This window comes from Kryptolebias marmoratus, linkage group LG20, assembly GCF_001649575.2.
Source record: "Kryptolebias marmoratus isolate JLee-2015 linkage group LG20, ASM164957v2, whole genome shotgun sequence".
Classification (NCBI taxonomy): Eukaryota; Metazoa; Chordata; class Actinopteri; order Cyprinodontiformes; family Rivulidae; genus Kryptolebias; species Kryptolebias marmoratus.
The window spans coordinates 22,456,141-22,483,506 of record NC_051449.1 but is presented as its reverse complement, the minus strand read 5'-3'; the positions used below and the strand labels follow the sequence as shown (position 1 = coordinate 22,483,506).

General features: G+C 40.7%; 2 protein-coding genes across 2 annotated transcripts in view; both read right to left on the bottom strand.

Moving 5' to 3' along the window:
- Positions 1-505: 505 nt before the first annotated feature.
- Positions 506-17,376, bottom strand: scinlb (scinderin like b). Its single transcript, XM_017430777.3, has 17 exons — positions 17,296-17,376; positions 15,279-15,466; positions 14,364-14,518; positions 11,152-11,313; positions 8,970-9,119; positions 8,487-8,576; positions 8,256-8,388; positions 7,213-7,301; positions 6,907-7,122; positions 6,705-6,838; positions 6,537-6,627; positions 5,689-5,859; positions 5,422-5,596; positions 4,630-4,745; positions 4,442-4,519; positions 4,257-4,317; positions 506-1,432 (listed from the first exon to the last, which is right to left on the bottom strand). Exons 2-17 carry the CDS (start codon positions 15,457-15,459, stop codon positions 1,272-1,274), a joined length of 2,163 nt encoding a protein of 720 aa, XP_017286266.1. The 5' UTR covers positions 15,460-15,466; positions 17,296-17,376; the 3' UTR covers positions 506-1,271.
- ccdc18 (coiled-coil domain containing 18) overlaps positions 17,305-27,366 on the bottom strand; it is a 42,398-nt gene continuing 32,336 nt past the window's right edge. Inside the window, exon 26 of the mRNA XM_037982027.1 lies at positions 17,305-17,382. The gene's annotated coding sequence lies outside the window, so the exon portion shown is untranslated. The remainder of the gene's footprint in view (positions 17,383-27,366) is intronic.

Below are 27,366 nucleotides of genomic sequence, written 5' to 3'. Positions count from 1 at the left end.
AATGTTTCAGATGACTCTTAAGTACTTTATACACTCATGCCTCATAAAACATGCTAACTGTCCTTGATGTAGTGTTAAAGTTTCAAATGCTTCTTTGAGATTTTTTGCAACAAAAAGTTGGTTAAAATGGGAGCTCTTTTTGAACATTATCTCTCTATAATGTTTCTGGGGTTGAACTCAGTTTAAAATAATTCTGCAGGAAGATTTTTTCAGGTAGCTGTGCTGCTCTTCTTTTCTCTCAAAGGAACCTTGTTGCCTGTGCTTTCTGAAAGGCGGCACAGATGTTTCTTACACTTTCATGTCTTCCTGCTAAGACAGATGCTGCAAGCTGCAACACGATCCCAGCTTGTCTTTGACAGAGAAACAACAGAGAGAGACAGAGAGACAGAGTTAGTCAGATCTGGTGAACACTGACAGTATCTGTAAGGTCTATTAAACCACTTCATGATGTGGTGTGCATTTTGATTTTATTCCATCACTAGTAACTTATTAAGAAATCCAAAGCTTTGATTTACAACTTTTATTTAAAAGCCGAAACATTTCAGGGTGATTTAAAAAGGGCTCAAGTAACTTTTGCAAATGTTACATAGTACATGTTTTAAAATACACAAGCAGGGAATATGACAAGAAAGTGCAGCTTTCGGGAAATGTTTTGTACAACCTTTTGGTGTAAATAAGTAAACATAACACGTACAGACATGTGGGGTGAAGGAGAAGGCTTTTTGGTAGCAATACATAATACAGCCTGGTATGTTCCAGGTAAGTACTAGGTAACAATACAGCCTTGTTCCTGTAAGTACATAGAACATGCATACTAGGTACGTACCTGGTACTTACCTGGTATGTTCCAGGGTGTATTAAGTTTTGCTACCAGTTTTTCTGCTGTGTTGTATTAGTTTTACTGTACACTGTATGCCAGAATGAGAGACAGAAGGCATTTGGAGATGTTCAAAAAAAACTTTTCTGTTTAAGTAATCTTAGTAATCCTTCATTTTTTAGTACTGTCTCACAATATGATGACAACAAACATGCATGTAAATTCATAAACCACTTGTGTCCGTGAATGGCATCGTCTGACAATTTACATGATGCATTTTTGTCAACAAAGCTCACTGATTTGTAATCTAGGCAAAACGGCAAAAAATTCAACCTGATAATATTGGTTTGGGCACTTAGGGGTAAAAATAAACCAGAAAAAAGAAACATGGCAACACAGAGTATTGGGTCATTAAAGAGCCTGAGTGAAAAAAAAAAAGCCTGGAATTTTGCCATTAGAAACGGGCACGGATTCTCTCCAATGGGTCCTTCTCCCACATCTTGGGATCCCAAGCCTGGAACCAGCCAGTGAAAGTTGGAGGTTCTGCTCCTTGTTTGATGGTGGTGATGGGCAGTCCTCTGCGGCCTGAAGGGTCCGAGTCCACGTAGTCCTTTGCTGCATGACAAGAAATGGAGAGAGAATGGTAGATGTAAAAGGTCAAGAAGGTTTGGAGACTCAAAGCTCTTTCACAAAACACTTCAAGCCAAGACTTAGACACCTTCTCGCTGCCTTGGTGGGATTTCTGAACGGACTGCTCTACGCCTGTTATGGTTCCGCACTGCTCGCTTCATTTCTGAAAGCTCACATCTGTGTGGGATGTTGTCAGCTCCATTAGTGATTTATGGATGGCCAGAGGCAGCATAACGATGAAGGGATCTTTGACAAAACAGTTCTACTAAATGGCTGCAAAGTGCCTTCAGAGTAATTGTCAATCATGAGTCAAGCTAACAGCTATCCAGAGCAAATCATATTCAAGAGCAAATTTTCACCTGGAAAACTCAAACCTTTTTATAGCAGTTCAACAAATCACTTTTACATCACGCTAACGTTGTCTAAACAACACAACTGTTTGCTACATTTTTTGTGTTCAGAGTAGCTGTTTAATGTGTGGTCCTAGTTCCAAAATAATTGGGACAATGTGTAAAATGTAAATGAAAACAGAATGCAATGATTTACAAATCTCATAAACCCATTATTTATTCACAATGGAAAACACAGTAAATATCGAATGTTTAAACAAAGTATAATTTTTAGGACAAATTATAATTTTGCATTTTATGGCAGCAACACATCTCTAAAAAGTTGGGTCAGGGCCACAAAAGGCTGTAAAGGTAAGTGATACAAATAAGAATCAGCTGGAAGATCATTTTGCAACTAATTAGGTTATTTGGCAACAGGTCAGTAAGAGGACTGGGAATAAAAAGAGCATTTTAGTGAGGCTAATTCTCTTGGGCAGAGGTTCACCAGTCTACAAAAACTGTGTCTAAAATAGTGGAACAATTTCAGAAAAATGTTCCTCAACAGAAAATTGTGAAAGTTTTTATATATCCCATCATCTACAGCTCATAATATTATCATTTCAAGAATCTGGAACACTTCCACTAATCATTGTCTGTAAACACAGTTCACTGTGCCATCCATAAATGCAGGTTAAAGCTCTATCAGGCAAAGAAGAAGCTACATGTGAACACCTTCCAGAAACACTGTTATCTTCTCTGGTTCAAAGCTCAAACTGGAAAACTGTTTTTTTAATTTGAATTTGAAATTGATTTTAGTAACCACATATGCCACATCCTCCATAATAAAGAGGAGAGGGACCATCTGAGCTTTTTTGCATACAGTTCAAATCCTGCCTCTCTGATGGTATGGAGATACATTAGTGCCTCTGGCATGGGCAGCTTACACATCTGGAATGGCTTCATCAATGCAGAAAAGTATATCCAGGTTTTGGAACAACATATTCTCCTATCCAGAGGAAAAATGCTTCCACCTTGGAGATTTCAGCAAGACAATGTTAAACCACAGACCACATCCATTACAGCAGCATAGCTTCATAGTAAAAGAGTCCAGGTGCTGAACTGACCTGCCTGCAGTCCAGACCTCTCACTAATTGATAGTGAGAAGAGGGGAAGAGGAAGAGGGGATGATTCACAGAGAGAAACATGGACCTGGAACAACTGTTTGAGATGGGTTGTTGCCATAAAACTCATAATTATTTAACTAAAAATGGGACAATTTCTTAAGTCAAACCTTTGATATATTTAATATGTTCTATTGGGAGTGAAATATGTTTATGAGATTTGGCAATCATTACATTCAGTTTTTCATTTCTATTTTGCACAACATAACAATTTTGGGGGGAATTAGGGTTGTATTTGGCAGCAGATCAGGTACTTAATATGTTGCCTTTGCTTTCATCATCTCTTGTTTTTACTGTCTTGTTGGGGTTATTTTGGGATCAAACTGGTAGTACTGTGAGTCAAAACTGATTCACACTTGATCCAGTTCAGGGTCACAGGGTGCTGGTGCCTATCTCCAGGGGTCAATGGGTGAGAGACTGTCGCCAATCCATTACAAAGCCACAAAAACAGGAATAACCTTTCATGCTCACACTCACATTTAGGGTCAATTCAGAATCACCAGTTAACTTCACCTACATGTTTTTAGACTATGGGAGGAAACTGGAGTTAAGAACAACTCCCACTTCATAAAGTGAGGTAAATGAGATACCTGAACACAGAGCTAAAGTGTCACACAGTGAGATTTCTGTCTTGAACGACATTAATTACTCCCTGTTACACAATAGTTCAGTCATTTTGAAGTGGGACTGAAAGAGCTAGTCTGAACATAGCTAAGACCAAAAGTGGAAAGCTGCCATCTTAAAATGACTCTAACCATCAAAATTTCATAGTGGTTCATGCAAACACCATTTACAAATAATTCTGGGGTTATTTGTCAGTGCAGATATCTGCAGCAGGAGTGAGGTGTTGCACTTTTGGTGCAGTGTGGGGAAACTTCCAGCAGGAATATCATATTAACACTACAAGAAAAAATGCATAGTGTGAAATTAATGGCAATAAAAAAGTTGAGCTTATCAGTCCTGTCACACTTAAACTTTATATCTCAGCTGTTGGCAGTTTACTGGATCACCTCATGACATCTGCTAAACTAAATCAGTGAACAATCATTTAAAAGTTCTATCAGATCTTAGATCAAAAAAAAAAAATTCTTCTGCATTTTTTTGTGGGGGGGTCTTTTGGTTAGCAGCAATCTAAACACAATAAGTTTATCAGCATCTTAAGCATGAAAAACAATTTCAAACACTGACGTTATCTGATCACAACAGCTCTAAAATCAGAATGTTTTCTAACAGCAACTTTCTAACCAAAGACTATATTTGTTTCTTCCTTCATAAGTTCATAGTTGTGGTGTAACCAACCTATTTTAGGAGCTCCGTTCCTTTCCTCTGCATTAGCCTCGTTGCCCACCCAAAGGAAGAGCTGTGGGCAGAGACACGTACAGTACATGCTTTATCTGAAAACAGACACATACGGTTTCCACAGAAATCAATAGCATGTGTCTTTTCAGACGCTAACTGGATCATTCACAAAACGTTCCTCCTACCTGGTCCCAGGTGTCCAGGATCATGACGTCATCGGTCGCCAGGTCTGTCTGCGTGAAGTCTCCTGGTACCTCTTCCACCTGAGAGGCAGAGAAAATAAAACCTTGGATTGATGAGGTGTACGTATTTTTAGCTAATAACAATTCTGTGTCAAAGATGAGCAGAAGGAAGTTCCGCTCTCGCCACTCACGATTAGTCGTCCAGTTCTGTTGGAGCAGCCGAAAAGACGTGGAGGTCTGGCCATGCTCTGCAGACTCTTCGAGGTCTGGTACTCCTTCTTGCCACCCAAAGCACCCCAGAAATTACCTGAGAAGGGCAGAGAACACAAGAACAACCGTCAGATTCAAGAAGATTGTTCCATTTGTGTGACTGGTGCTGTGTTTGTTTGAACAGGAAACGAGTCAATGAGTCAGAACCCTTTGGCTGTGTGATGAGATGCATCATCTTCATTGATTGCAATTAAAACCAGACCAGAAATGCACCAGTTGTGTTCTATCAGGGCACTTTTCTTCAATACAGTTGTTACAACTTTTTCCTCTCAAAGTTGTGCCAAACATGCTTGAATTGTCCTAAAATTGAAGGCCTAGCATTCTTTAAAAATTGCCTTTTGCTGGCTGAGTTATAGTCATTTTAGTGTTGGCTCTGGTGAATTAGCTGTGGCAGCCATCTTGAATCAGATTGACTTTAAAAGGTAATCAGTTGTAGATGTAGACCGAGTGATTACTTTCTGAAACTTTCATTAAAATTTGTACTGTGATTGATGAGATACTTTGCAAATGGTATGAAAAAACACACAAAGAAACTGGCAAAAGCATTATCGCCCTTCAGCGGCAGGGGATAATAGATATAGCTTTTTCTTGTTAAAAACAGTGAGTCTCTTGGTTTCTTTTGATCTTAGGTCAGATTTGAGCTACAGACTTATGAGCTTTGTTGTAATGTGTCATTTTAATCCTGTAATCTGTGTGTTATAATGAAGACCTACCTGGCTCCTTGCCCTCTGACACATTAGTCGGACTGCCACCCAAAAACCCTACAACATGCTTAGCAGCCTCCATCTCCCCGTCACTGGCGCCCACTCCGCGCCACACAAACAGACCGCTCGAGGTTTTCAGCACAAACACGTCGTTGGTGTTCAGGTTGGAGGCACAGGCTTCGACCTGACAGTGCAGGATAAGACATATGAGAACCCTCTACATCACCTGTGTGCAGACATTGCAGACATGGAGCCACAGGTTGCAAACCAGCTCACCTCCACGGCGCGGGTGGCACCAGAAGAGCTCTGACGGATGTGGAAGAGTCGGGTGCTGCCGGGCTGGGACTGCCCACCTTTGCGGGAGGTCCCTCCGCTGTGAATAATCATAGGTTTGCCTTGGAAGATGCTCATCAGGTGGGGGGGCTCCTGACCCTGAGTCACTCTCACCTGTCGACACATGGAACCAAGTCACCAATCAAAATCAAGTCTAGTTTGTGCTTGAATAATACAAAATGAAAGCACAAGCATATCGCCTGCCTTCTTTCATGCCAGAGTTGGAAAATTGATAATCATCTTGTGTTGAGAAATAACAGAATCATATCAACTTATCAATAATTCTTAATATAAATAGATATGAAAAATATTGCATTTTGTTTATATTTTACTCAGTGTCTCAACTTTCAGAATTGGGGTTGTAGATTTGTTTGCAGTAAACCGGTAAAACCTCACAAATACATTATTATTATTTTGTTTTAAAAACCTCTAAAGCTGCTCAGTGTATCTCCTGTTTGTGTGAGTTGGACTGCAGATGAATGTTTTAATCAGAACTTAGTTCTTACTCTCTGCTTATGAAAGTGTGGCTGCTTCAGCCTCCAAAATGAAGAATAAACAAACACTGCCCTCTGCTGGTGAACTTTTTTATGTTTTTATGCTATTACCATTTTTACCATTTTAGAAATGCTGAGAGTTTTGATAGTCTGTATCTGCAGTGCATAACTGCATGCAATAGTTGTTGTTAATTATATTTTTTTAAACTTCACTTAAGTTTTATTTACAAGTCAAGATATTTAGAAAGTGTTGAATAATAATGGGATGTCAAAATGTCTCGTTTGTCAAGTTCCAACCTGAACTGGGGCTCCACCCATTGAGTCATCCAGCTTCACTGTGAGGAACGCTGAAGCTGCCAGTTCATCCTGGGTGCACTTCAGCCCCTGCCTGATGGAGGAAACACAGACTGAGAGATGTTCCTGCAACTGGATCATGAGGATGTTCTGCCGCCTCTTGTTACCCACCAGGTGTAAATGATGTGTTGCTCCCGGCCTCCATGTCCATAGCTGTACAGGATGAGGTAACAGTCTCCACCGTAAAAGTGACCGTAGTTTGCAGGATCCACTGGCACCCTGGCGCCGTTTTCGACACGCCAGATCTGAACACCGGACAACGCATCAGCTTGATTCTTCATGGCAGGTTTTCACCTTTTAAACACAGCCCTACCTGGATCTTGCCCTTGCCGTTGTCCACCATGCCGTGCTGAGCTGCCATGGCGTTGTTTGAGTGGAGGGTGGAGGCATCGAAGGGGACTTGTTCCACTTTAGCTATGCGGCCGATGGTGTAGGCCTTACTGGGTCCTGTTGTCTGATCCTTGTCCTTCCAGTCACAGAAGAACTGCTTGAACAAAGTGGTCTCAGCTCCTGCAGGAAGCACTTGGATCTGAAAGAAAAGCTCTTCAGTTAGTTTGGGCTTTGTGACGAGGAACTCTGGGTAACTTTTTGAGTGATCAAACATATATGTCAGATTTACCTGAGTCTTATTGCTGTATCCCTTGTCTTTGATGAACTGCTGCCCTGCAGACATGGCGGCTTTACGCTCAGACGCGTTGGCCTTAGGACCTGTTTGGAGTCAGAGACATAATGAGAATAAAAAAAGGTCCAACTCAAATAGGTAAACAGAATACAGCGCCTTGAAAGATGTTCATACCCCTTGAACTTTCCCACTTTTTGTCAAGTAACAACCACAAACTTTAAAGTGTTTTACTGGGATTTTCTCTGATAGATCAACACAAAGTAGCGCAGAATTGTGCAGCGGAAGAAAAATGACGTGGTTTTCAAAATTTTTTACAAATAAAAAACCTAAAAGTGTGGTGTGTATTTATATTTAGCCCACTTTACTCTGATACCCTGAACTAAAATCCAGAGCAACCAAGTACCTTCACCAAATAAGTAAACAAAGTCCATCTGTGTGTAATTTAATCTCAATATAAATCCAGCTGTTCTGTGAGCCTCAGAGGTTTGTTACACAACATTAGTGAACAAACAGCATCATGAAGACCAAGGAACACATTAGACAAGTCAGGGAGAAAGTTGTTGAGAAGTTTAAAGCAGGGTTTGGTTATAAAACAATATCCTGAGCTTTGAACATTCACAGAGTTCTGTTCAATCCTGAAAATGGAAAGACTAAAGGCACAACTACAAACCTACTAAGACATGGTCGTCCACCTAAACTGACAGGCCGGGTGAGAAGAGCTTTAATCTGAGAAGCAGCCAAGAAGGCTACTGTAACTCTGGAGGAGCTGCAGAGGTCCACGGCTCAGATGGGATAATCTGTCCACAGGACAACTATTAGTAGCAGACTCCACAAATCTGTCCTTTATGGAAGAGCAGCAAAAAGAAAGCTGATGTTGACAGAAAGCCAGAAGAAGTCCTGTTTGCAGTTTGACACAAACCATGTAGGGACACAGCAAACATGGGAGAAGCCGCTCTGCTTAGATCAGACCAAAAACTGAACTTTTTGGTCCAAATGCAAAACACTGAAGCACTGCATAGAAGCTAGAAAGCTGCTGTCACCTTTCCAAACAAAGATGTTCTGATCCACTCCGTTGTCCAGGATGTAGCACTCCTCAGAAGACAACATGGCCTGCTTGAAGGGACTGGATTGGGCCACAAGCGTCTTCTTCATGGAACCAGAAGCATCTGAGATCTAAAGAACAAAGGAACAACATCAGGTCAAAATGCACACATTTCAAACATGTAACCACAGATGGTTTCATTTAGTTGACCATGTAACATATTTCCCACCATGTAGAGGACAGCCTTCTTCCTGTTGGAAGTGTCCACTTTCTCATCATCTGGAGTACTGGGAGCGATGGCGGGTTTGGGTCCTAAAGCCTGCACAAACAAGCGGAGGCATTAATCACTATGTTTCTGTCACATTTAGCTCCAATAAAAACACAACGGCAGTGACAGCAGCTTAGTAGGCTCTGTCCATCAGCTTCTCTCAGACTAAAAACAAAGATCCTGCTGATTTAGAAGCCGCCCCACCTCCCTGGTCTCATTAGGCCTCTTCCATGTAAAGGAAGTTTACAATGCCACCACGGCACGACACTGGCACAGAAGCAGCAGATGACAGAGGACACATTGTCTCCCTCTGTTCCCACGCTGACTAACTCAGTGGCAGTGAAGTGCATCGTTAACATATAGAGCTTCTGCTGCATAACGATCATGTTTGAAGTTTGGTGAGTATCATCAAGAAAGAGAAAACAACAGTGATGTATGTTCGACCTTTATAACTTCATCCGGCTCCTGGTCCTCGTCCACCATGTGCACCTTGGCTCGACCGTTTCTTTCATTATCTCTGATGTCAATTGCCACCTGGGAGGCTTTCAGACGTTCGTAACGGTTACATTCACTGCCGCACCACTGATACACGTCCTGCAAGGGGGAAGAAGCAGGTCAGGAGCATCTGGAAACAGTTTATACTGTGCATCATACTGGAAACATCTGAGGACAAGAACATCAACTACAGCTTTTTGTAAAAAAAAAACCAACAAAACAAAACCAAAGTGAACAAAAAGTAACTAGAGAAACTACACTTTCTGAGAAAATGCAGTATTAATGCTGAGAGTTGAATAACTGCTGAAATTTGCTGAAGAAGCTGAAACTCACTTGTTCAAGCTAAAAAAAAGGATAAAGCTAACAAAAATCCAAAAGCTGTAAAATGATAGGTAAAAGTAGAAAAACACCAGCTAAAAGCTAAATGTAGTAAAATGGCAGCTAAAATCGAAAAGTGGCAAAACAGTAGCTCAAAGGTAAACATAGCAAACTGAAAGCTATAAGCTAAAAGTAGCAAAAGCTAGCTGTAAGTTAAAAGTAACAAAAAGCTAAATAAAAGCTAATAGTAGCTAAAGACTAGCTAAAAGTAGTGAAAAGCTAACTAGACAATAAAAAAGCCAAAAGACTAGCCACAAGCAAAGAGTAATACGAGGCTAGCTAGAAGTTAAAAGTTACAGATTAGTAGCAAAACTCTAAAAGTAGCTTAAGAAGACAACGGAGCCAGTAAGCTGAAGCAGATTTAATAAAGAATGGTTCTAAAGGAACTGAAGACATCTCAGTGTATTTCTGTGAGTAAAATATTTGTAAATAAAGTTAAATATTTTGAAAAATATCAAATTTACAAAAGTCACAGCAGCCATTTTCTGAATGAGCTGAACGTTCTGATACATAAATGGTTAAAAAACATTAAGTATGCAGAAGTAGTTAAATAAAAAAAATGTAAAATATATACACAGAAAAATAAAAAAACAACTGAAAAACAGTGTAATGCTGAATCAACTTTCACACAAAAACTGAACTGAAAACCTAAATAAGTGTCTGAAAATTGAAAGTGGGAGTGATAACAGGTCTCTGACTGGTTGTTTTAGATTATCAGGGAGGAAGACCCACAATTAACAGCTTCACCTAAAAAAATGCAGTCTGCCTTGAACTGACTTGTTTTTTAGTTGTTTTAGTTTTTATCTGGGAATTGTCTGTTTTTTCTCATTTTAGTATGTTTCACAATTTCTATCTTATTTTATCCTTTTAGCCAGTGTTGTTATTTTTGTCAGCACTCACCTCAGTGTCACTGCTCGTCTTTCATGTTTATTTTTTTACACTATATTTGTTCTTGCTCTGTTTTTGGATCTTGTGCTACAGCTCCACTCTGCCATCCCTGCTTTGCCCTTTTTCTGTCAGCTGCTCCCTTTAGGGGCGTCCAGACAGATCATCTGCCACCATCTCATCATATCCCAGCATCCTCCTCTGTCTCACCCAACCTCTTCAATGCCTCCACTCCTCGCAGCCTCACTGTTCCACCTGTCTCCCTCTCATTCACACACGTGAATACTGACTTTCATTCCTCTTCTTTCCAGACCATACCTCCACCTCTCCAGGCTCTCTTCCACCTGCTACCTACTCAGATTACACAATGTCATCTGTGAACATCATAGTCCAAGAGGACTTCTGCCTGACCTCATCTGTCAGCCTTTTCATCATCCATTCAAACAAGAAGCGACTCAGAGCCGATCCAACCCCCACCTGGAACTCATTTATGACAACTAGTTTAGTTTGGAGACATGAAGTTCTTAAAATGTGCTCCATAAAATTTAGAAATCACTTCTAAATCTGACAAACTGAGGCTGGGTTAGAAGGCCACCATTAAGTTAGGAAGGCTAAAATCTAGATATTGTGTTTCTGTTTTTTTATTGGCTTATGGTCTAAGTAATGAACATATTGCATTTGCATGTAGTATAAAGCAAATAATTCACTCACAGAATTAAATGTATTGCCAAAAAAAAAAACAGAATACCAATTTAAATCAGGATAAAAATTCTATTACGATATTAAAATTATTCTCTTCACAGATTTGTTTAATTTTGTCTTCATTTACATTCAGCTCGGCATTAATCTGGTTAAAAGAAGAACTTACCTTTCCTAAGTCGATAATGAAGCAGTCCCCCTTGTTGAAGCTTTTCCAGTGCAGGTCCACCTCGGTCGCTCTGATGGCCCTGCGGCCCTTGACGTGAAGCAAGCGCTTCACATTCATGCCATTGGTCTCGACGTGCTTAAAGCCTGATGCCACACCCCCTTTCTGCAACAGAAAACCCCATTTTAAACAAGGAAACCTCTCCTCTCATGTCAGTTATCTTGGAAATGAGGAAAGTTGAGTGAAAAAGAAAACTAAAAAACTAAAAAAAAAACTAAAGGTCTAGAATTCCTAGAAGGAATGCATATCACCCGCCGGCTTTCATACCAGAGTTTTAAATTAACCTCTTATAAATGATACAGTTATAGACATTTTGATCAAACCTTGTAAATTATGCTGTGTGCAGCCTCATGTGACAATGTAAGATCTTGTGAGATGTGCACTCAGATTATGGGCTGTGAATGACTCAGCTTCTGTCACATCAAATTTTAGCTCATTATCTAGATTAGAAAATGGCTATTTTTGTGTTTCATAAGGTCAGTTGCAGTGTCCAGAAGTTACGTGTACTCTACATCAAATTATGACTTTTTAAGAGTTTCATTAAAAATCTGTGCAGTGTTTCATGTGATATTTCGCTAACAAACAAAAATGGTTGACTCCAACTGTTCATGCTAAAGTTTTAAGTAAAGATGCTGAGCTCAGAGTAACTGTTGGGAAAGATGCTCATCTACTAACACATGACTGAGCTATAGCCATTTTTGTCCTTCCTGATGTCAGGTGGTTGTGGCAGCCATCTTGAATTAGGTTGACTCCAAAGTTAATCAGCTGTAGATACATCCATTGATTTCTTACTTAATACTAAGTGCTGCAAATTGTGTTATAAACTGATGAGACATAATTGTTCTGTACAATAAAAAAAAGAAATCCTCTGAAATGGAAGAAAACAGCACAGTGCCTGGTTTCTGCTCACGAGGAGAATATCTGATCTCTGCGGTGCTCTACCTGTGCATCCTCAGCGAAGCCATTAAACAAAACAAGGATTTACAAAACATGAAAATCAGCAGCTGAGGATGAGAAGCAGAAAATGTCTCAGGGGAGAGGATCGACGCTATCGTATCATGAGAACAACAGTCAATTGTTGTTTATTTTTGTTTATTGGGCTGTTTGTGGAGGCCTTTTCCTGTGCACAGACCTTAAAAATGGAGTCATTCTGCAGTTCTTTGTGCTCAGCGAGGGGGTTACATTTTCCATGTTTACAATGCAGTAAAACTGGAAAACTGGTTCCAGGGACAGAGTTTCCAATCTTGGAAAAGTTGATGAGGTTTGGTTCTGTGGACCAACAGATGCAGTGCATAGTTTCCAACCGCCAACAAAAGAAGTCAACAAGCATTTGGGTTATTTAAATTTAACTATAACCAGGCTTTGGGGAGGGGGTGTAAGTGTTTTTATCGCCAGCCGCTGAAGGCACAGACAAAGAGATTATTGTTTGTGCCTGTATGTGCTGTGTGTGTTTGTCTACTTGTACTGTTAGCAAAATATCTCATGACGAACTTGAAGGATTTTAATGAAAGTAATCATTGGGTTGATACTGACGTCTACAACTCATTAGTTTTTAAAGTCAGCTTGAGTCAAGATGGCCACCACAGCTAAGCGGCCTCAAAAACACAACAACAATCTATAACTCAGAGAATTTTACAGATATGAACTTAAAAATTGGTGTGACAGTAGCTGAGAATCATTCACAACATATACTCCAAGTGCTAACAGATGGGAGATCACAATATGACACAAGAATGCACATAATGTTATTTTTAAGGTTTAAACAAGATAACTACACCTCCTGTCGTCTCTCAACATAAAATCATCTCAGTTTAAATCTTTGTCATGAACAGTGGAAGGCGGTTTGCATTCCTTCAAGGAATGCTGCGTCTTTAATTATGCTGTTTTGTTTTGTTTTGGATAGTTAAAGTGACCCCCCCGCAGCATAAAATGGTTGCCTTGGTTCCAGCTGATCAGTCGGTCAGACACACCCTGAGACTAAAATAACACAGGGGAGTGCTGTGTGCTCTCTGAACTTCAGACTCAAAGTTCAAGACACAAAACAATCATTAAACCTTCAGCTCAAACAGAATTCTGAAACAGATTGCGGCTCCTTGGTGATAACAGATGCTGATTTAACTCTCACTTTTTATGTTAGTTTTGCTCTGTTTCTGTTTAAACGGGCACATTTTTTCACATTAAAATCCTCCCGGCAGCGTAACTTCTTTCCCCAGTCACAAACACACACCTACAGTTCCCAGAGTTTGTCTCTCTGTTGACCCTTAACAAATTCAAGGCCTAGCATTCTTTGTAGGAATGCATATCACCCTCTATGTTTATGTTTGTGCAAACTTGTGCAATATGAGAAGATGTCACTCTCAGCTTCTACCACATCAGATTCTAGCTCAGTATCTGTAAAACTGAGTTAAAGCCATTTTTGTGTTGGCTAATGTCAATTTGCTATGGCAGCCATCTTAAAGCTGCTCATTGCAAACTATGAAGTCAAACCATGAAAAGGTTCTCCTGAACTCTATCAAATGGTGAAGTTTGGACATGTTTATTCCAGTAGTTTTCCTGCTTTAGTGATATGCATTTCTGAAATGTGGGTACGCACTCAATGTAAATGAAACACTCAGCTGAATCCACCAAAAAGGCTGCTAAGTTTACCATTTAATCTAACCAATCATTTTATCAACATACTTTATTAAACAAATCTGAGTGCACTATACATCAAAATTGCCAGACGGAGCAATTTTTGACTTATTTTCAGTCACTTCGGCTGTTTCCATGTGTAAACAAACACACATGCTAGTTGACATTCGCAGATCAGGCTTACATATTTTTAACGTCAGGACATTTTAACCATCAATATGAAAGAAATATTGTGCAGATTTTGTTTCTTACTGTTTTGTTTCTGAACTGTTTTTTTGTCCAGTCTTCTTGACATTAAAATGAGTAACTTTAAACTGGATGGACCATTCTTTTCTGCCTTCAGTTTTCAGGGATGGCGATAATAAAAAAAAATAATAATTTGTAAATTTTCAGGTTTGTACAAGTCTCCTGTTGGTTTTAGTGATTGTTGTGATTCTCCTGGTCACAGTGATCACGTGGCTCTAATCTGAAGGCTCCACCCACGATCCTGAACCCTCCCAGACTGCCTCTGCTCTGAAGCTCACCTGGTACTTGATGCCTGACTTGAAGTACCCCAGAAAGGTGTTGGATTCGTGGTTCTGCACCTCCCGGAACTGCACCGGGCCACCACCCAGGAAGTCATCCAGCTGCATGGCAAAGATGGCTGCAGCTCCGCTCTCATCCTGCGAGCACTCGTCGCCTGCACAAAACAGTTTTCTTTTGTTCAAATACAGACGTTTACTCACATTTGTTCATTTCTGAACGCGATGGTGTTTCTCACAGAGCAAACTGCAGCACTTTACTCTGTTATTAAATCATATGAACCACGTGTGTGGAGACTCACTGTTCTGTAATTACATATTTATGAGAAGTATCCTATACTTTGGTGGAACTAGCATCAATCCCACACAGATGGGGGATATTTATCCTGCAGACTGTTGCAGCGGAGAGCTGAAGGTCTTGATGAGAACTGGCAGCAGAAAGTTCATGTGCGTGTTTCTATTGGCTTAAAGGGACATTCCAGATGTGAGTCACTCTGTGGTTTTTATTTAGGGCACTGTTCTTGTTTTGCAACTAAACTATTTAACAAAAGACGAGATAAAAAAAGAAAGAAAAGACTCTGGCTTCAAGTTAGTCTTCAGAGAGGCTGAAGCTGGGGAGAAAAAGCTTCGCAGCAGGAAGTAATTTCACAAACTCCTGTGACTTTCATAGTGGATCGCTTCAACTAAAGAGGATGTTTCAGCTCATGAAAAACCACAAGCTGAGTCATTTGCCATCTTCTCATGTCATATTTATGCTCTAAGCTTGTGTTTGTGTGTGAATAGTGAATAAGTATAGTGTTGAATGGAAGTTTGCAACGTGCACAATACACGGCTCAGCTTTGGAAAAAGTAACATTTAAAATTAACTAAAGACCTAACATTCCTTGAAGGAATGCATTCATGTATGTTCCCATCTTACCCAGCCACATGTGTATGTTATAGGATGGAGCCGAGGTGGTGAAGAGCAGCAGGTAGGCATCCCCGTTGTAAAAACTGCCATGCAGGGCTTTGGGAACAGGCTTCAGGTCCAAGTTCTCGATACGCCACACCTGCAGCCCCGGCTGCTTCCCCGCATCTTGAAACTCCTTGTGGCAAACCATGGCGCCTCTGAAGGGGAAACACAAATAGACACAAAGAGACTTTAAATGTCTTTTGAATTGCAAAAACTCTCCAGTGACTGCACTCTTGTAAACCGAAACCCTACGTGCATAATATGTGCTTAGAAACGGTGAAGGAAAATAAAAAAGCGTTTAAGACCTATTAGTCATTGTTGACATGTGAAACCACTCATATGTTTTATTTTAAGGTCCAACAAAAGTTTATTTGGTACATTTAGAGAGGTCACCCATCTGGTTAAAAGTATAAACAAATGAGCTAACCACTGATTATCTGGCATTTATTTGTCAAATAAAAACAAAAGATTTGAAGTTCGGAGCACAGAAAAAAGAGAAGGATTAAAAATGGACATCTTTAAAATATATACATTAATAATCTTAAAATAATTCTAAAAAAATGCTGGGCAGCATGGGCATGTGCCATTATCAAGAGATATCTAACAACCTCATCAGTATTACTGTTAAAATAAACAGGATATGCAGCTTGCTGTCATTTAAACAGGCGTGCATGACCGACTTTTGATGTCACAACACATTTTTCTTCTTCTCCTTTTAACCACTCCCTTTAGGGGTCGCCACAGCAGATCTGCCTCCATCCATCCCAGCATCCTCCTCTGTGGTCTTCCTCTTTAGGTGGTTGACCCCAGGTGCCTAAACTCATCCACCTTTAACCCCTCTGCTCCTTGCAGTTCCACCTGTCTGCCTCTCATTCACACACATGGATTCTGTCTCACTTCTTCGGACTTACAGTCCTCTTCTCTCCAAAGTGAACCTCCACCTCTCCAGTCTCTCTTCCACCTGCTCCCTACTCTCACTATAGATCGCAATGTCGTCGGCAAAAAAACTATGAACTAATATTTTTAGCATCTCCAAGCCTGATTCTTTAACAGGTAGTGAGTGTTTACAGATAAACAGAATTATTGAGTCTTATGTGTGTGTGTGTGTGTTTTCAGTCACACACTTCATTTACTCTCCTCTCTGACCCACACACCTTTAACAACCAGGTTGTATTATTTACTCTTTTTATGAGATGACATCATGTTGACAGCCACACCAAACCCACATCATCACCACCACTTTAAGGAGGATTACTCCAGTTTGCTCAGCTGTGTGGCTGATGAGCTGCAGCTCAGGTTTCAGAGAGGGAAGTGGACTTCCTGTAACAAGCTGATCGATAAGTGCTGCAGTCGCGTTTGAATGTTCTGATAGCAGGAGATTTATAGACTTTATCTGTGTGCAGACAGATGGGCGATACAAGGCACTCATGTGACACAGTAATAGGTACGTCTGATAAAAGAACATCCTAATTTTATCTCATTTGCTGCTTCCACTTTCTGGGTTTTTTCCTGCAGCTCAAACATTAAGACCTACGTCTGTTTAATCAGAAAAATGCCTTTTTACAGACCAGAGAACAAAATCTGTTTTCCATATTTAGCTTTTTTTTCTACTATTTTTAAAGTTTACAAAACATCCAAAGTACTTCCTGCATTTTTTACCACATCTATTTGTTCTGCATTTTATTCTCTTCAGAGCTAATACCAACACCAGACATGCACCCACTCTGATCGTTCACGTTCCCATCATGAACAGAAGCTTTCTGCTCCCCTTCTGCTCCGGTGAGCAAAAAGAGACAACACTTTCCCACATCTGGAAAAGCTTTTAAACCCGAGAATCTTGCAGTCACTGTGTGCAGCACAAAGAGCAGCAGAGAATGAGTTAACAGGGCTGGACTTGCTTTTGTATCAACATGTCTGGGATAATTTTTTTTTCTACACTTCTGTTGAGATCTGACGGGAAAGAAGACAAATAAAGTAGACTTACAGTTTGCAGAGTGGATCACACAGCAGAGAGACAGACGGAGTTGAAGAGCTGCTTGAGGTTGCAGATGTGGGAGTGTACAGGGCGTCTCTGTGTTTTCATATGCAGCAGGAGTGGGGGAGGAGGAAGAGGAGGAGAAGGAAGAAGCACAGATTGGTTGGCTGGAGCGGAAAGAGGAATCTGTCAGAGCTCAGAGAGAGGCCCTGAAAAGGTGGCCAACAATGTTGGTGCCAATGTCTGTGTGTGTGTGTGTTAGCAAAATATCTCATGAACCACTGGATAAATTTGAATGAAACTTTCAGTAATTCATCAATGGCTGTTCATCTGCAACTGATTAACTTTTGGAGTCAGCCTTATTCAAGATGACTGCACCAGCCACCTGACCTTAAAAAACACAAAAAAGGCTACAGCTCAGTCAGTTTAACAGATATTGAGCTAAAATCTGGTGTGGTTGTAGCTGAGAGTGATCGTCCATGCCTATTCTGAGCACAAACAAATTATGTTTGTGCTTTTTGTTTAAAATTTTCCGAGTCAAGTCTGTCTGTCTGTTAGCAAGATATCTCTTGAGCCAATGGTCCAAATTCAGTTTAACCTTCATGAAATAATCAGCTGATTAAATTTTGGAGTCAGCTTAATTCAAAATGGCTGCCACAGTTAATCCACTTTAGCAAACCCAATTATCGAGCTAAAGTTCAGTGTAGTTCTAGCTGAGAGCCATCTTCAACACATACTCCAACCTCTGACAGATCTCGCAACAGAGAGAAAGAAATTGTGCACATCTTTGAAAACGTTTGACCAAAACGGCAATAACTCTGCCCTCTCTCAACGTAATGATCTTCGTTTAAAACAGGCATAAAAAATGGGGAGTTAAATGCATTCCCTTAAAAATGTTTTCTTTATTTACAAACTTGACTCTGCTTCGGGGGAGGGAAATAACTTTTACAGAGTTACAGAACAAACATCCCACTGTGGTCACTGAAGGAAGTAAATCTCTTCAGCTTGTTCCAGGAAAACCTGCATCTGGACATTCACATGAATAATACTGGTCATAATGTTTTGGCTGTGTGCAGATTCCTGGATGTGGCTATTAACCCAACTGACTGATTTCAAAGAATTGTGTAATAGAAAAAAAAAAAAAACAATACGAAGAAGGTAGTTCCCTCTGAGTTCCTGTAACGTAGCAGCAGGATTTATAGTCGTGATTAAAAAGTAACTCCACCCTCAGGTAAACAGTCGGAGTTTGGTTCTTACACCCTGCTACTGCAGTTTGGCTCTGTTTGTGTTAAATAAATATTGACACAGTTTAATATGGCATGTGTTGCTGACATAAAGCTGGGTTCACCTAATGTTAAATCCTGGTAAAGAACAAATTATTAGGAATAAGGCCAAAATATTGCAATTCGGTTGTTGTACTAAATTTTTTAATATGCATCGGATTTACAAAAATACATTAAAAAATGCATCAAAACGTGCAGCTGTATCTGTTGTCAGCTTAGATTATCACAAATGGAGGTTCTAAGTTACGGTTGCTTTTAGGGCTTTTAGAGAAGAAGGTTGATGGATGTTTGAATTTCAGGCAGCAGCTGAATTATCCCCAAAGGTAAAAATGTGATGTTTTTTTGTTGTTTTTAATCCGTGTCTGTTGGCATAAGATCTAATGAACAACTAATAAAACTCTCAGAGAGTTATCATCAGTGAACATCTACAGCTGATTACCTCAACACAAATCAAGATGGCTGCTACGGTAAAGCTACCTTAGAAAAATTTACTGATACTGAGCTAAAATTTAATTGTGGTAGTAGGTGAGAGTCACTCACAGCACATACTCTGAGCGTGACATCTCGTGATATCACATGAGATTGCACCTTATTTTCAATGTTTGATCAAAGCAGCTCCAGCTCCATCATTTCGCAACAGAAACTGATCTGAGTCTGAAACCCTGGCATGAAAGGCGGCGGGCGGTTTGCCTTCAATTACAAAAGGTGGTGCCACATTACTGGAACTTTAGAGAAGAAAGTTCATGTTTGTTAGAATTTCAGGCAGTAGCTGCATCGGCGTCAGAAACTTTCTAATTTTTATGTTTCCATTTAAATTCCTACAACTCATTGATGGTGTTCTGACTTTTAACATAATCAAATGTGTAACCATTAAATGGATGGGTAATAATTTAAGTGATTTTCTGTCAAACACTTATCAATAGTTAGTACCTTATCAGCAGGGACATCAGTCATAAAGCACAGAGTTTGGTGAAAAAAAGCAAAAGCCTTTGCTCAGACAAGGTTAATGAGGGCACAGAGAGCGTGGCGCAAAGATAGATTGTGCATATGTTCATGGGGCTGACGGGTTCTTTCATACTGATATGTTGGTTCTGAGAACGAGGTTTTTTTAAAGTCTGAAAAACCTGCTGAGCAGCTCATCATCCCCGCTCACTAAACCTCAGTTCAAACTCTGAGGCATGCTTAAACAGGCTCCCTGCCTCCGCCTGATCCCTCTTTGCTCTGCACACCACGTGTTTACTCATGTCAGACATGGATGAAGTCTCCGCGGTGAATCCATGTTTACCCAATAATAACACTGCACACAAAGATGGCAGCACGTAGGCCACAGGGCCAGCAGAAACAAACTGTAGAGCTTAAAATCAGTGCTCAGCTCCAAAGCAGGGAATAAAGTGTTTATGATCAATCTGCTCTCAGATAAAGTTCCCAGCTAACAGCAGACACTTTCCTTTATAGGCATTTTACAGATTTAGACAGAAGATCAAATGAATTCAGAAGAATTTCTCATGAATTCCCTCCATGTGAGGTTTAGCAGTTCCATTTTAAAACAGCTTGGTGATAATATCTATAGCTGCCCAGTTCTATTTTAATCTGAAGGATGCAGTGAACTTTCAGCACAGGCAGCACAAACCAAACCTGATTGTCATCATTTTACTGCTGATTGTGACACAAGTTTTTGTCTTATAATGCAGGAAACATCTGTGCTTCTGGCTTTGTGGCTTTTAATCATCTGGGATCAACTTTTTCCTCCTCGTCTAAATTCATAAAATACACCACAAAAATCAAATTCACCTCTCCAGGGTCATTAGTTTAGGCTCTGGGCAGTGGAACCTCAGTGGTGCCAGTCTGTGGGTCAAACAGGATGCTGTGCACAGCCCCATTGTGCTGTTCACTGATGCACATCCCATCCACAATTCAGCCACCCCAAAATGGATTAGGCTCCTATCATTAGCGGCTTATGTGCTTCTAAAGTGACACAAACAAAGCAGGAAGGAGCTCACAATTTTCCAGAGCATAATCTAGACTCAGAGTCAACTGGAAGCATGTTTTATGTTGGATGAGGTAAACACCTTCATGATTAAAAAGCTGATTGGGTTGCATTTTTTCTAAATAACTCTCTACTATCTCTCTACTAACTATCAAATTCCAGAAGGAACCTGGAAGGGTAGCAATGAAGCCACTGCCTCAAGTTCCAACAGCCATCAATTATCGTCTCTAAAATCCAAAACTATTAATTTGGGGATTCTTTTTGTAATAATCCAATCTGACAAAATGCTGACATTTTGATAGGAGAGGCTGAGAAGTGTGATCCTTTGATAGTTGGAACACGCTCTCTGGTCCCTTTTTAAAACTGGGAACCACCACTCCAGTCTGACACTCCACAGGTGTTGACCCAGTCCTCAGTGTGACATTGATGAGACCTGTCAACCATGACAGCCCCACAATAAAGGTGGATATGGTGATCGGATTGAGGAGATCCTCCAAGGATTCCCTCTACTGCCCGACAATATCCCCAGTCCAGATCAGCAGCTCCCCACCCAAACTAAGCACAGGTGGGGACAGGGCCTGCTTTACCTTTACCAAGGTGTCAAACTGTTTGCCAGAACCTCCTTGGTGCCTACTAAAAGTTCTTTTCCGTGGCCTCTCCAATTCCTCCAACACCCGAGTCCTTGTTTCTGCAACCGCAGCAGCTGCAGTCCTTCTGACCGCCCTGTACCTGTCAGCTGCTTCAGGAGTCTTTAAGGACAGCCAAGCCCTAAAAAAGGCTTCCTTCTCTATCTTGGCGACCTCCATCGCCTCTCAGTTCTTCAGTTCTGTGGTATAATTTCCAAGAATCCTAAACCTTAAACTGTGATTGTGTAAAAACCGTAAAAGATATCAAAATAACAGTTTTTTTTTTTTGCTAATTTTATCTATGTTGTATTATGTACCACTTCCAACAGCCTTGGTACACTATTCCCAATCAAGCTGCACATTTTAATGTATTTTTATTGCCTGCTGCTGAAGGAATTATGTTTTTTTTTTTTTCTTTTGTTTAATAGTTCCATCGAGGACACACAGGAAGACCACCACAGAGACTAGATTATTGTCCTTGTCAGCAAAAACCAGGTCATTTTTGTTCCGTTTCAGAAGATTTTTATTTTATTTTATAGAACAATTCTGTTCTATCAGCTCATAACAGTTTGCAGCCCTTTGTTTTCAGAAATGAATAATTATATGTACATCCACAATTTAATTTTTGGAGTCAACCCAATTCAAGATGGCTGCCACAGTCAATCAACATTAACCAACTAAAAAAACGGGCTATAAGATACTGAGCTAAAATTTGGAGAGCCAGGAACAGAGAGTGGTTCACAACACTCATATGCAACATATGCAATATCAAGTATCATGGTATTTTCAAGGTTTGACCAATATGGTTATAGCTCTATTAGTTTTAAGCAAAAGATAATGTTTCAAACTCTGGCATAAAAAATGGTGGGTAATATGCATTCCAAGGAATGGTAGGCCTCTAATTTGTTTGGGTGTTTCTAAAGTAGTAGCAGCAAATCAAAAATTGTGATAAAAACAATAACAGGCAAATAATAACAATGGTGCTTCAGTGTTTATACTTTTGCACCTTTTCAAATACTGTAATATGACACATCTACATATTTCCTGTCTAAACCTGATGCAAAAATAATATTACAAGGCAACTTAATAATTGAAAGCTCAGCTGCAGATTGTGGTTTCTTATGTCTGCAGCAATAAAAGGCTAAAGCTACACACAGATTGTGATTATAGGAGTGGCACAAAAGCAAATGTCTAACACTGAGCTGTCATAAACCAATAAGCTGAGGAGAACCACACCTACTCCTTGGGTATAAAAGTTCAGTTTAACTACGGGTTAGGGCACCGGGTGAGTGGCTGCTTGGTGCTTCTGGAGTGTGGTGGAAAGAGATAACAATGACCTTTCATCAGAGCTGACATTTAATGGCTGTTGTTCACCATGCTGAGTCCCATTCTGCCCGCTGAGGTAACACCAACATTGTCATTAAAATCCAGCTAAAGAGTGTGTGGCTTTGATAATACTCTGCTTACAGCACCTGGGCTTTGAGCAGAGAGGGTATAAATCCTGTGTCTGCAGTGACTGCAGCAGAAAGACACTAATTACTTTGCTGGAAAATAAGTTTGACATAAAAATGGCCTAGCAGTCCTTGAATGAATGAATATTATTGAGAAAGTTGCAGCCATTTTGGTTAAACCTTAAAAAACAACATTATGTGCAACCTCATGCGATACTTTTTCCATTTCAGTTTAACAGAACAGCCCACAGAGCTAACATCCTGACTTCACTGTTAAAAAATAAGGCTCATTATTGCCTTGTTGCAAAATGCACTCTTGTATGTGACACACTTCTAAAAAACCAAAGTGGAAGCTGGTGTGTTTCTGGTGTCTGACTCGAGTACCAGACAGACAGTTAGAATCTGGTACAGAATGTGTGTGTGTGTGTGTGTGTGTGTGTGTGTGTGTGTGTGTGTGTGTGTGTGATTTTGTGGTTAATGCTGGCACATCATCTGATGGTTTGGTGCAAAGTCTGCATGTACCCTGCATTCAAATCAGTGGTCCCATTTGAATGTCTTTAGAAGCTAACACTTGGGCCTTTCATGGAGAAATATCAGTATTATTCAAATGTAAAAATAATTAAATAGTGAGAATTTTACTGGGTAATAAGAACTTTGCATTTTGAGGAACATGCATTTTGTTTTCAGACAGAAAATACACTGCTCAAAAAAATAAAGGGAACACTTAAACAACTCAATATAACTCCAAGTAAATCAAACTTTTGTGAAAGCAAACTGTCCACTTAGGAAGCAACACTGATCGGCAATCAATTTCCCATGCTGTTGTACAAATGGAATAGACAACAGGTGGAAATTATTGGCAATTAGCAAGACACACTCAATAAAGGAGTGGTTCTGGGGACCACAGACCACTTCTCAGTACCTATGCTTTCTGACTGATGTTTTGGTCACTTTTGAATGTTGGTGGTGCTTTCATACTCGTGGTAGCATAAGACGGACTCTACAAACCACACAAGTGGCTCAGGTAGTGCAGCTCATCCAGGATGGCACATCAATGCGAGCTGTGACAAGAAGGTTTGCTGTGTCTGTCAGCGTAGTGTCCAGAGGCTGGAGGCACTACCAGGAGACAGGCCAGTACACCAGGAGATGTGGAGGAGGCCGTAGGAGGGCAACAACCCAGCAGTAGGACCGCTACCTCTGCCTTTGTGCAAGGAGGAACAGGAGGAGCACTGCCAGAGCCCTGCAAAATGACCTCCAGCAGGCTACAAATGTGCATGTATCTGCACAAACGGTTAGAAACCGACTCCATGAGGATGGTATGAGGGCCCGACATCCACAGCCCAACACCGTGCAGGACGCTTGGCATTTGCCAGAGAACACCAGGATTGGCAAATTCACCACTGGCACCCTGTGCTCTTCACAGATGAAAGTAGATTCACACTGAGCACATGTGACATACCTGACAGAGTCTGGAGACGCCGTGGAGAGCGATTTGCTGCCTGCAACATCCTTCAGCATGACCGGTTTGGCAGTGGGTCAGTAATGGTGTGGGGTGGCATTTCTTTGGAGGGCCGAACAGCCCTCCATGTGCTCACCGGAGGTATCATGACTGCCATTAGATACCGAGATGAGATCCTCAGACCCCTTGTGAGACCATATGCAGGTGGAGTTGGCCCTGGGTTCCTCCTCATGCAGGACAATGCTAGACCTCATGTGGCTGAAGTGTGTCAGCAGTTCCTGCAAGATGAAGGCATTGAAGCTATGGACTGGCCCGCTCGTTCCCCAGATCTGAATCAGATTGAGCACATCATGTCTCGCTCCATCCACCAGTGTCATGTTGCACCACAAACTGTCCAGGAGTTGGTGGATGCTTTAGTCCAGGTCTGGGAGGAGATGACACAGGAGACCATCCGCCACCTCATCAGGAGCATGCCCAGGCATTGTAGGGAGGTCATACAGGCATGTGGAGGCCACACACAATACTGAGCCTCATTTTGACGTGTTTTAGGGACACTGCATCAAAGTTGGATCAGCCTGTAGGGTGATTTTCTTCTTTAATTTTGTGCATGACTCCAAATCAAGGCCTCCATTGGTTAAAAAATTTGAGTTCCATTGATGATTTTGTTGTCAGCACATTCAACTTTGTACAGAACAAGGTATTCAATGAGAATATTTCATTCATTCAGATCTAGGATGTGTTATTTGGGTGTTCCCTTTATTTTTTTTAAACAGTGTAGTTTAAACTGTTTTCAGATATGTTCAGTAACTGTAGAGCTGGAGTTGGCAGCATGTTTGTTTTGCACAAAGACAACTAGGCTGTTTAAAAAAAAAAACTGAATTATAGTCAACACATTTATTTTGTTTAATCCTTTCCTAAAACTAATAAGAAATAACTAAATGTTTTAGGCCCTGTTTACACAGGAATGTTTTTTGTGAGTACACAAGTGTTTTGTTTGTTTTTAGCTTTGAGGTCTCAAAAAAATGCATTTTAGGAGCCCATGGAATCATTTTTTTAAACCTAAATCCAAAATAAAAAAAACTCAAATCCTAAAACGCCACCCTTGCATTTTTATGTGGAGAGCCAAAACAGACCTTTTGAAAATGATGGTGTCATTCATAATTTGCTAACATGTTTATATGCAAATAAAATCTATTTCATGCAAAGATATGCCTATCTTATTTGCTCATGTTGGATTACAACTAGTTTCAGAATCTATTATAGAAATATGGCTGTAATGTTGAGCTACCCTTAACAGCTAATGTTTTGCAGACTTCTACAACCCTTTCATATTACAATATTTTTCATTTAGTTATTTCACCTTTATTTCTACAGGTAATCTCATGAGATCCAACATTCTTAGGGAGGTAGCAGGAGCATTCATGTAAACACTGTCATCATGGTCAAAAGCAAGTAGTTTTCTCATGGAACCTCAGTTTTAATTCCAGTTTTCTTAAAAGCTGTTCAATATGGGACTTAACAGAGGGATTTTCATCAATTATATTACCAAGCTATATATAGGAAGACACAACCAACAGGGGACCCTTTAAATTGAGTTAACTGAGGGGAGAACCGCAGCTTTTCTTTTTTGTTTGATAAACAACAAAGAATGTTTTGGAAAAACTGCATTTCTGTGTGGACAAGGGTTTAGATCCCATTCACACTGACTGATGATCCTGCTGTGCATTTTGTGACCTACATGGTTTAGAAAACTGGTTGGATTGTGGCAAATTAGAAAAAAAACCCTCAGTGTGCAGGCAATCCCGATGCGTTTATGCTCCTAGTACTCGCCAAATGGGGTTTTCTTGCTATTTTCCACATCTGCGAGCTGCTCTCCTCCATACACTATATTGTCAAAAGTATTTTCTCACACATCCAAATTATCGGAATCAGGTGTTCCAATCACTGCCATGGCCACAGGTGTATACAATGAAGCACATAGGCATGCAGAGTGTTTTTACAAACATTTGTGAAAGAATGGGTCACTATCAGGAGCTCAGTGAATTCCAGCATGGAACTGTGATAGGAGGCAACCTGTGCAACAAATCCAGTAGTGACATTTCCTCGCTCTCTCACAGTCAACTGTCAGCTGTATTATAAGAAAATGGAAGTGTCTGGGAATGACAGCAACTCAGCCGGGAAGTGGTAGGCCACGTAAACTGACGGAGCGGGGTCAGCAGATGCTGAAGTGCATAGTGCGAAGAGGTCGGCAACTTTCTGCAGAGTCAACAGCTACAGACCTCCAAACTCCATGTGGCTTTCAGATTAGCTCAAGAACAGAGAGTAGAGAGCTTCATGGAATGGGTTTCCATGGCTGAGCAGCTGCATCCAGGCCTTACATCACCAAGTGCAAAGTGTTGGATGCAGTGGTGTAAAGCACGCTGCCACTGGACTCTAGAGCAGTGGAGATGAGTTCTCTGGAGTGACGAATCACGCTTCTCCATCTGGCAATCTGATGGACGAGTCTGGGTTTGGCTGTTGCCAGGAGAACAGTACTTGTCTGACTGCATTGTGCCAAGTGTAAAGTTTGGTGGAAGGGCGATTATGATGCAAGGTTCTTTTTCAAGAGCTGGGCTTGGCAGCATGGATGAGCGAGTTTGGTGTGGAAGAACGTGACTGTCCTGACCTCAACCTGATAAAACACCTTTGGGATGAATTAGAGCAGAGACTGTAAGCCAGGCCTTCTGTCCACTATCAGAGTCTGTCCTCACAGATGAGCTTCTGGAAGAATGGTCAAAAATTCCCATAAACACTCTTAAACCTTGTGGAAAGCCTTTCCAGAGTTTCCACAAGTTTCCAATAGCTGCAAAGGGGGGGGGGCAACATCATATTAAACCCTATGAATTAGGAATGGGATGGCACTCAAGTTCATATGCGTCTGAAGAGAGGCAAGCAAATACTTTTGGCAATATAGTGTACATCCACCCTGGCATGACTCTGTCGGACTGCATCAGGATACAGCGACCACTAAAAAAACAACCATTGGTCAGCTGTAGATGTATGCCTAATGATTACTTTCTGAGAGTTTCATCTGAATCTGTCCACTGGTTTATAACATTCTTGCATTTCACTTGAAACACGTCTCTCTTGAGAATGACTCTTCAAAGGTCTCACTGAGATTACCTGGATAAAGATAAAATTCAAACAACAAAACATATTTTGCTAATGGTCCAAACAAACGCATACACATGTGCACACACACAGACAAAAACATTAGCACTGCATCAATAACAAC